Source organism: Euphorbia lathyris, chromosome 8, assembly GCF_963576675.1.
Source record: "Euphorbia lathyris chromosome 8, ddEupLath1.1, whole genome shotgun sequence".
Classification (NCBI taxonomy): Eukaryota; Viridiplantae; Streptophyta; class Magnoliopsida; order Malpighiales; family Euphorbiaceae; genus Euphorbia; species Euphorbia lathyris.
Genome location: NC_088917.1, coordinates 70,629,601 through 70,640,550, shown reverse-complemented (window position 1 = coordinate 70,640,550; position 10,950 = coordinate 70,629,601). Strand labels below are relative to the sequence as shown.

The 10,950-nt window shown below is 33.5% G+C and overlaps 1 protein-coding gene across 2 annotated transcripts; it reads left to right on the top strand.

Moving 5' to 3' along the window:
- The first annotated feature begins 166 nt into the window (after nucleotides 1–166).
- On the top strand, nucleotides 167–8,018 carry LOC136203156 (glutamate decarboxylase). Of its 2 annotated transcripts, XM_065994238.1 has the most exons (7): nucleotides 167–294; nucleotides 3,822–4,026; nucleotides 4,117–4,317; nucleotides 5,436–5,649; nucleotides 5,794–5,904; nucleotides 6,041–6,093; nucleotides 7,194–8,018. In XM_065994238.1, exons 1-7 carry the CDS (start codon nucleotides 203–205, stop codon nucleotides 7,668–7,670), a joined length of 1,353 nt encoding a protein of 450 aa, XP_065850310.1. In that variant the 5' UTR covers nucleotides 167–202; the 3' UTR covers nucleotides 7,671–8,018. The 2 variants fall into 2 exon arrangements, with proteins under 2 accessions (XP_065850310.1, XP_065850309.1); XM_065994237.1 differs by having other exon boundaries at nucleotides 5,436–5,904.
- Nucleotides 8,019–10,950: the final 2,932 nt, after the last annotated feature.

Genomic DNA, 10,950 nt, shown 5'->3' with positions numbered 1-10,950 from the left:
CATTTTTCAATATTCTTATGGGTTCGAGAATGAGCCCATGCCATGCCATGCCACGCCACTACTCAATTGTCAAAAGCAGCAAAAACAGGTTGCATAGCTTGGATATGAACACGTGTCCAAATTATTGTAATGAAAGATATCATCTTCCTTTTCTAGTCTGGTTTCTTCTTCTTCTTCTTGATTTCATAAGATTTAAAAAAATATGGTAATCACAACAGCCATTAGGCAGTCGGAGTCGGATGAGGTTTTGCATTCAACTTTCGCCTCCAGATATGTTCGCAGCCCCCTTCCCAGGTTGTTCTTCTTTCTCTCTTCAATAACTTCTAAACATCACAGTTTTTTTTTTTTTTTTGAAAAACTCAAACCAGTGTATTATTTTTTTACTTCTTTATAATCTTCTGTTTATATCATCAATTTTAATGGATCTCATTTTCATGTGAGGTTTAGGTTTTGAAATTGAATCATCAGTGTCTATGAGTATAACTTACACATAAATTTGAACAATTATAGATGGATCTTGGCAGCGAAATTGGTCGGTGGAGGCCGATTTTACACTTGTATGCATTAAAAAAATAAATGTTTACTAAATCTAACTTGTTGAATTTATTTTTCCATATATATATACGTGTTAGATTATGAATCAATTTTTAAGTATTAATATAAAACTTCTTAAAATTAAACTAATTGTTTCTAATAAAAAAAATTAATAGGTAAAAAAATTTAGAAATTTAGATTTAAAAGGCTAATAATTAAAAAAAAAATATGGAAATTTAGATATTTAGATTTAAAAAGAGCTTGATAGGTAAAAAAATTTAGAAATTTGAATTTAAGAAGGTCTAACCGGAATTACCTAATTTTTGGCCTTTTTCAATCAATTTTGAACTGTTAATTCAGCACCTATCAAAAAAAAAATTAGAGACAGAGGGCTGGAACCAGTAGTTTCAGGTCATGTGATCAAAACCGGAGTAATTAAATACAATCTCAATATGTTAATTTTATATTAATTATATAACCTCAATTTATATCCCAATTTATCAAATATTTAATCAAATTTTTAGATCAAATGTTCAATTTATCAAATACTTAATTAAAACAATTATAACGGTAAATCTGCACCTGATCTTGGTGATTTAACAAAGTAGAAATATATATTTATGACTATAGTATAATATTAAAGCAAATCAAGAGGTGGATTACAAATTTTGTAAGCACGTGTACACAGTTTGACTACGTGCTATGTGTTCATATTGACAATAAATGTTTTATTGCAGTTACAATTAAATATCTCTGTTGAATTTCATCCTTACCTTGTAACCCTTGTTTCAGTATTAAAATTATTATTTACCAAAAAAAAATAGTATTAAAATTATCATAAAAATCATTAATTGTTGGTATCCAAGTTTAAAACATTAGGCTCTAGTAAGAGCAGACAAGAATTTTTTGGAATTAGTAGGTGCAGATAACTTTTGGGATTAATCGAAAATTAGTCAGAAATTAATTGAGGATTAATTTGTTTATATTTTTGTTTTCTAATTAAAATTTTTATTATACAATATAAAAAATAATAATATAAAATGATTTAATATAGAAATACATATATATTTATAATATATATCCTTGAAAACGTTATATCATTGAAAGAACTCAAATAAGGAAAAAATAATGTCTAAGCAATATAATGTATCAAATATTATGAAACAATCAATAACATCATGAAAACAAATAGATAACGCAATTAAACACAAATATTTAAAATAAATAAAATTTACTAAAAACCTTGCAAAAATGTTAAAAAAAATTAACTATAATAAAGCAAAAATAAAAAAATAAAAATAAAAAACATAGAAAAAAACATATTTGTTTATTTTGATTGCAACCCAAGCGGCTCACATTCAGCCTTAATGCAGCTTAGGCAGTGCCTAGGCACCCAAAAAACGGCCATGTGACCAAAAAGTGCCTAATAGGCCTAAGCGGGAAAAGTCTAAAAGAATTTTTTTATAGTGAGCATCCAGACAGTCGATTGAGGTGGGAGGGATTGGTTCTGAAGTGGAAGATAGATATTGTATGAACATATATGATCCACGAGGATTGGCACATAAAATAAATTGGGTTAAGGTGCAAAAATACCCCTAACGTTTTGGGCCAGGAGCAATTTTACCCTTAATGTCTAAAATGGTGCAATTTTACCCCTAACGTTCGAAGCCAAGAGCAATTTTACCCCTAACATTGATAAATTGGGTCAATTTCAGATACTATTATAAAACACAAATATTTTTGTTCATTATTCTACACAAATTGCATAATAATTCGTTCTAAAAAAAAGATTTCATGTTTTTTATAATTTAATAATAGAATCTGAGATTAATAGTTATAAATTCAGTGGATTTTTTGAATTTTTTGTGTCTAATCCGTACAAAAAGACAGTATATTTTTTTATTTTTTTCACATCTCAACGAATGTTTGTGATTTGTTACTAATAAAATGACACACATATGAAGTGTAGATAACAAGATTCATGACCGAGAAGACAATTTGGTGAATTATTTCTCAAATTGACACAATCTATTAACGTTAGGGGTAAAATTGCTCTTGGCTTCCAACGTCAGGGGTAAAATTGCACCATTTTAAATGTTAGGGGTAAAATTGCTCTTGGCATAAAACGTTAGGGGTATTTTGCACCTTAACCCAAATAAATTTAATTAGTGTTATTTTATTAAAATATTCTTATAAATACCTCTAGAAATAGAAATATATATATAGACATTATTATTATTATTATTATTATTATTATTATTATTATTATTATTATTATTATTATTATCATCAACAAGATAGATTTGAATTTTTTATTAAACGCCCTGTTAATTTTGCAAATGATATCTAATTTTAAATAGATAATTTTTCTTTCAAGCGCATTTATTGAAATTAATGATCAATTTCTGAAGTTGACTAATAGGATTAATTTACACCACAATCTAGTTTTGGATATCAATTTTTCAACTTCGGATCAAATTAATTTAAAACAACATGTGTTAGTGTGTGATTCGTAGTTATTTGACACATGTCACTTTCTCGTATTACCACATGTCATTTTGGACATTTTTCAATTTGGTATCTAAGATAAAATTAGTTTAGAAAGCATGTGTCAGTATATAATTAGTAGTTATTTAACATATACCGCTTTGTCATGTTGGCTCGGGTCATTTTGAACTAATTTAATTTCAAATGTAAGTAGGGACAAACCAATATCCAAAGTTGATTTAAAGCTTAAACTATTGCATTTATTATAGGTCTAATACATCCTCAGCCCCCCAAGTTGTCCAAAAACTAAAATTGATCCCTGAACTTCAAAACATCACTATTAACTCCTCAACTTGTTTATTTGGAACAAATAACCCCTAAAGTTACTTATTTGGAACAAATAAGCCCTCAAATAACCTCTAAACCCAAAAAAACATTCAACATAACATTAGAACAGGTATAAACGATATCCAAAATATCAAAACTGCTGATACATTAACAAAATGGCAAAAAAAAATTCCAAAATCACAGATATTAGGCCTTTATTATATTTGGAAATCCATCTTTTAATATAATTTTGGATTCTTTTTAAGGCATTCTAAAAAATGGACAACAAATTGTAAAAGTAAAATGAAAAAAAAGGGAGCACGATTTACGGAGGGAACCTCACTAACACGACACAATTGACACGACTATCATTTTTCTTACATTTATATTACATATAATATATGGAATATATATACATAACACATAACACGATAGCATGAATTATCACCCTTAAAAGAAGGTGTCGGGTGCAGGTTTAAGATGCCAGAAAAGTCGATACCGAAGGAAGCAGCATATCAAGTAATAAATGATGAGTTGATGTTAGATGGGAATCCAAGGCTGAATTTGGCTTCCTTTGTTACAACATGGATGGAGCCTGAATGCAATCATCTTATCATGGCTTCCCTTAACAAGAATTATGTTGACATGGATGAGTATCCCGTTACTACTGAGCTCCAGGTTTTTTAAACTTTTGTTGTCCATATCATTTCGTTTTCGATGCGTTTTTCAGATATGGTTTTACTTTACACTCTGGTTCTGGCGTTGTAGAACCGGTGTGTGAATATGATAGCTCACCTGTTCCATGCTCCGGTTGGGGATGATGAAACTGCAATTGGAGTGGGAACTGTGGGATCATCAGAGGCGATAATGCTGGCCGGATTGGCGTTAAAACGGAAGTGGCAAAACAAGAGGAAAGCTGAGGGAAAACCTTATGATAAACCTAACATAGTCACTGGAGCTAATGTACAGGTGAACTTTGTATTTGTTTTGTTTTTTGATCTAAAAATGAGTCTTCTGAAAACTTCCTTTGCTTTGGATTATTGCTGCATTTGATTGTTTCTACCAGATTAGTTTGGCTCCAAAAAATGTTTGACAGTCTTACGTTCTTGTTATTTTGCAAAAAAAGATGGATTTACTTCTCGCTAAGTATACTACTTTAACCAGTTAAAAAGGCAACGAGACGGTCTGAGTTGGGGTGACTTCTCGTTATATGGTATCAGAGGTTTTGTCACTACCATATATTCATTCCAGCAAACTTTGCATTTTCCAATGAACTCTTCTCAAAATCGCAAAAGGTGCTGAGTTGGAATTCTATTCTAATTCTAGCTAAGGATTTTTGGGGTTCCGGAGGATTCAAGAAAACCAGGAACGGAGAGCTACCCCTCTTTCTGCCCACTCTTTGATCTTAGGAATGGTCGTTTTAAGAATGAGTGATTGCCTTTTTCCGACTCTTACTACCCAATCTGAGCGCGGACAGCTAATGTAGTCCACTTACTGAACAGGGTTCTATGGTCGGTCTGCGACCCTGGCTACTAAAGGCATCCTTAGGGTGATCTCATAGTTCCTACGAGGTGGGGACGATGGGGTTGGTCCATTGATTTTCCTTTATTTTTCCGTATTTCGCTAAAGGGTTGAATAGAGATAGTGCATCAAGCTTTTCGCAAGGGTCAACTTGATCCTCTTCCTAGGAGAGCCATTGACTCCAACTATCGTCCATGTACGATCTGTACTAGATCTCTCACCAAAAAAAGGGCATCAAGGACTATGTTAAGTATACTACATTGACTAGTCGGAGAGGCAACGTGTTATTCAAAAAAATTAGTCAATCCTTCTCTTTGAAGTACTTGTACTTCTAAGTAGAGGTAGCAATTTCTGACACAAAAATACGATTTACAAACATAACCCGACTAACATGACACAATTAACACGAAACCTGAAATTGCTAACTCTACTTTTGAGGGTGGGATTAGGCTCGAGTTTTTCTTACTTGAGAGAGTACCTTAGCTCTGTATTTTGATGTGTTTGAATTGTAGAAAGTTCTCATTTGGAGAAATTGATGTTATATTATGTCAAAATTTGTTACATAGGTATGTTGGGAGAAGTTTGCCAGGTACTTCGAAGTTGAACTAAAGGAAGTGAAGCTAAAAGAAGACTACTACGTGATGGATCCTGCGAAAGCAGTCGAGATGGTGGACGAGAATACAATCTGCGTTGCAGCCATTTTAGGATCAACCTTGACCGGAGAATTCGAAGATGTCAAGCTTCTGAACGAACTTCTTACCAAAAAGAATGAGCAAACTGGTTGGGACACCCTAATTCATGTTGATGCAGCTAGTGGCGGATTCATTGCGCCTTTTCTTTACCCAGATCTCGAATGGGATTTCCGTTTGCCATTGGTGAAGAGCATCAATGTTAGTGGTCACAAGTACGGCCTTGTTTATGCAGGTGTTGGTTGGATTGTGTGGAGGACGAAAGATGACTTGCCGGACGAGCTTATCTTTCACATAAACTACCTCGGATCCGATCAACCAACTTTCACTCTCAACTTCGCCAAAGGTAAATAAAATGGCTTCTGTCTCATCTGTCTGTTTATTTTGTTAGTATTTTTTTCATTTTATTGATTTGCTTTTTGGTCATGTTTTGACAGGCTCTAGTAATTTTATTGATTTGCTTTTTGTTTATATTTTGACAGGCTCTAGTCAAATAATTGCTCAATATTATCAGTTTATAAGGCTTGGCTTTGAGGTAAAGTTTAATGCACTGCTGTGAAAGAGATGTCAATTCTGAGTAAAAGTAACTAATTTATCTCCATTTTATTAGATGAAGGATTAATTTGGTCTTTTACTTGACAAACGGATTATATACGTTTGAATCTAGGAAGCACTGACACCGGTATTCTTACCGGTGCGAGTGCAACAAACGTCATTTTCTACAAAATATAAGACACGGGTGCGGCAGTGACACGTTTTATATATATATCATAAATAACATTTATAATAAGACAGTAATTCATTAAAAAACATTTAACAGTTCAAACAATATAAACTACTAAATAAAGGGGCTGTTGCTATATTATTTTCCTTAGATTTTGATTTCTTTTTCTATTAGGGTTTTATTTTATTTTTATACACCAACCTCTTTTTTTCTAAAACTATTAAAAATATAAACCAATATATTCTACTTAACTAACTCATAAGCCGTGTCCCCATATTTAAAAAGAAGTACAAAAAGGAGAGGACACTTATTATGGAGTGTCGGTTGGGTGTCCCCAGAGTGTCCTAATCGTACTTTAGGGTCTGCTTGGACGAAGATTTGACAAGGTTCGTTAAAGTGAGGGGGAGGGGATAGGGGGGAGGGGAGGTTATTTAGTGAACCTCGGGTTCCCACCAAATTGGTGGGACTAAAATTGGGATTATTTCAAGGTTTTCTAACCTTCATTTAACCCCACCTCCATTTAAACTCCTTTCCAAGCAAAATTAGCTAAATAACCTATTTTTAATTAACCTCCTCTAACCCCAAAACAAGCAGACCTTTAAGCTCCTAGAAGTTTCGGTGCTTCCTAGGTTTGAATGAATTGTGCATTTTTTAACTTGTATTTTTTTTCTTTCGGGTCAAATTTATCCAAAAATGTCTCAATCACAAACACGTGTCTAGGAACAACGATTTCCACGTGCTATTTTATGGATTAGTATGACCCTACTACTAAATTGTGGTATCAATTTGATCTTGTTTTCTCAAGTTGAAGAATCAAATTGATCTCTAATGTACTACATCCCAGTGAGAAACAACAGATACGTGAAACGAAATCTGAAACCGCGTTTTCATGTACCTTGTTCTTTTACTAGGGATATAAGGAAATCATGGAGACCTGTATGGACAATGCAAGGATACTGAAAGAAGGACTAGAGAAAACAGGGCGGTTCGAGATCCTCTCCAAGGACATTGGAGTTCCTCTAGTAGCCTTCTCCTTGAAAGACACTAGTAAATACAGTGTGTTTGCAATGGCAGACAATTTGAGAAGGTTTGGCTGGATTATTCCGGCGTACACTATGCCTGCAGACGCCGAACACATTGCTGTACTGCGGGTTGTGGTAAGGGAGGATTTCAGCCGGGGTCTGGCGGAAAGACTTGTTTCAAATATTGAGCAAGTTCTGAAGGAGATGGACTCAATGCCTAGCCATATTTCTAGTAAAACTGTTGCTGTGGATGAAGAGAGTAATGAAGAGAAAAAGAGTGTAAAAAAGAGCCAGAGAGAAGTAGAAGAAGATATCACTGTGTACTGGAAGCGAATTGCGTCAGGAAAGACAACTGGAGTCTGCTAGGCATCTGAAAGTTTGCTTATATATAGACAATGGAACATGTCTTTAAGTAATATAAAAAGTAAAAACTATGGGGTTACCATCTTATTTAAAGAGTAATCGTTTCTAACTCGTACCTTAGGCTTGATGGGTCCAATTTTGGTTCTCTTTGCTTATGATGAATCACAATCTGAAGTTTGCAGATGGCATGAGGAAGTAAATGTTGTTTCATGATGATTTTATAGTTTATAAGAATTCTCATCTTTCTTTTTTCAAGTTTTTTTATTGTTGTTGTGTTGCGTTTCAAACTTACCTAGTGTTCGAAATTTCTATTTTGAATGAAATTCAAATAAATTTAATCTATTTGCTTAATTTCTATCTTGGGAAGTTACAAAATAAAAAAGTAAAAAGTTTCATATTTGAAGAGTAGCTAAATATCAATGCTATTAAATCCGTCCGGTTGAACCGGTCGAACTGGAAATCGGCCAAGTATCCGGTCTGGGCCCGGTCTGGGCGGCTACAGGTTTTTGTATGCACAAACCCAGGTTTTTGTATGCACAAAAAAACCGGACTGACCCAGGGTTAAACCGGAAACCGGCGATCTGGCTGGAAACTGGCATGACCCCAGTTTTTTATATGTTTTTGTTTTAAAAAAAAAAAAGAAAGTCAGTTATTTTTACAGATTTAAACAATAATGGAAGAAACCAACTCTACAAATCTAAATAAATAATGGAAGAAATCAACTCTCTCAGCAAAAACCTTTTCTTTTTCGTCAAATATATGAATATCATAATTAAATATAAAATTACAACTAAATCATATCACCAAATTTAATTTTTAATATGTCATTATTCTTAATATATTATGATTTTACACCATAATTTAAAAAATCTAGATTCCAATTCATAAACCCTAGAAAATACATCCTAGACTTCTAATTTATAAATTCTAATGTTCAAAATGTATTAAAAGTACTGATTTTACTAGTTTAACATAATTCAAAATTATAATTTGATATAGTTGTAAATACTTTTTAAAATATGATTTTGTGTGTAATTTTCCAAAAAAAATGACAGAAACAGACGGCCCATCCTCTCCTTCTTCGATTTGTAGACCGCCATCTTCTCATTTTTCGTCAGTTGCTGAGTTTCTTTTTTCTCTTTTAATATTCTGCTTCTCTAGAAAAAGTTATTTAGGCTTAAATGGTAAAAGCAGCAATGGAGGAGACAGGTGTGTGTGGCTAATAAGCACTGGAAAGGATGAGTCATTTAATTGAAAGGCAAAGAGAAAAAAGGCAGACATTGACTTAACCTTTTTAAGTCTCCTATGATATATAATTTCGATTTTGTATATATAAATATTACTTGTTTACAAATATAGATATATAATTTTAAATTATATATAATATAATTAACCGGTCCAATCAATCCAAATCATTTAGTTGAACCAAGTGATCCTTGACTCAATTATAAATTTGATTTGACAATTATAAATTTGATTTGATATCCGATCTAGTTCGGATAACATTACTAAATATATGTGACTTCTTTTACGAAAACAAACCTTTATTAGCACCAAAACAGAAAACACCTACAAAACCAACAAACTCCTATCAAGGTTTATTACCTGACACCGAAACAAAACTCTGTTCTTAACAGAGTTAATAATAAGCCCAACAATTCAAGCTTTCATTACTACACAATTACTCCTCTCCCTCCAAATCCCAAATTTGGTGGCAATTCTACGCATCGAAGCCTTTATAGTTTTACCAACTGCTTTTCTAGATACCCTGACAGTAAAAATCCAAAGAAAAATTTATCCTTATCAACCATAGATAAAGAGTATCATAGAACCGATCAAACTAAAACTTAAATGGTTTAACTAAAAGCTTAAGGTCTAATTTATATTAATATATGATACAAACCCCGTACACGAAGATCAACTAGGTTTGAAACGTGAACAACACGGACTCATCTTACCATGTGGTGAAATTAAATCAACAAATGCAGTTGCCAAAAATCGAACCCTTGATCGCCTGGGAAGTATCCCCTTTTTTCTTTTTTTTTTAAATGAGGGGATATGCGGGGACACGTCGGGGATACTTCGGGGATACTTTAAGGGTTTTTTTAAAAAAACTTTGAAAGTATAAGGGTTTTTTTTAAAAAAACTCAGTAAATAGAAGGATTAAAATGAAATAATCCAAGATTACTGGTATATAGAGGGTTATCGCGATTGAATTGAACCCTAAACTAAATTGAAAATCTCTCCTGTCGATTGAACCCTAATCGTATCGAGTTCTTCTGTTCAGTCGATCCCTCTCACTCATAGTTATTAAAGGCGCATGGCACACTAAGGCGCAAGGGGTCCTGGAGCCTTGGCGCACGGCGCATGGCTCGCACCATAGCGAGACAAGACGCACTTACAAAAATAAAAATTATAAAACTATAAAACTAACATAAAAATGCAATGAATACTAAATCATGAAAATATCTTAAGCATAAATAAAATGACTATGTCTCTCACTCTTCAAATGACTCTGTCTCTTCCTCTTCAAAGAGTCTCTTCGTCTTCTAGTTAGTTAAAACGTATAATCTCTCTCCTTTTTAATACTTTTTGTTAATAGAACACGTGTTCCATTCCAGATATATAAAAATAAATCACAAAAATTCCAAAAAACTGCCCATAACTGCCTCTAACAGCCAAGGCGCGCCTTGGTGCGCCTTTGGCAACTGCCTCTTGGCGCAAAATGGCGCACCAGGCACGCGCCATGGCAGTTGCGCCTCGCCATGGGGCTGCCATGGCGCTAAGGCCTGCGCCTGGTGCGCCCCATAGGCGCGCCTTTAATAACTATGCTCTCACTCATCTGGTCGATTCCCTCTCATTTGGTCTTCCTCTCATCTGGTCGATTCCCTCTGGTCGAGTTTTTCCTCTCATGGTCGATCTGCTTTGATCGATTTCTTGCTCTTATCTGTGCAGTTAATATTATAGATGTTATTTGTGGTTTTATAATGATTTGAGAGTATTATTTGTGTTTTTATAATGACTTTATGAATATGATTTGTGATTTATATATTTATGTATCTTTTGAATTTTCATTATAAATGATATATATATTATTAATTATATATAAAATTTGCCGTATCCCCGCCGTACCCGTATCTCATATTTTTTAGAAATGCCGTTTGCCGTACCCGTAGGTGTACCCGCACCCGTATGCGTACCCGTATCCGTGCTTCATAGTGTACAACATAGGTCTATCTTAGCATGGGTTGAAGTTCAATCGGGGTTGCAAGAGTCAAACTCT

Excerpts from the sequence above, each read along its gene's own strand:
- LOC136203156 (XM_065994237.1), top strand. The coding sequence starts at position 203 with ATGGTAATCACAACAGCCATTAGGCAGTCGGAGTCGGATGAGGTTTTG. Across the intron at positions 295-3,821 it reads GTTCGCAGCCCCCTTCCCAG|GTTTAAGATGCCAGAAAAGT; the intron begins GTTGTTCTTCTT and ends TGTCGGGTGCAG. Across the intron at positions 5,905-6,040 it reads CACTCTCAACTTCGCCAAAG|GCTCTAGTCAAATAATTGCT; the intron begins GTAAATAAAATG and ends ATATTTTGACAG.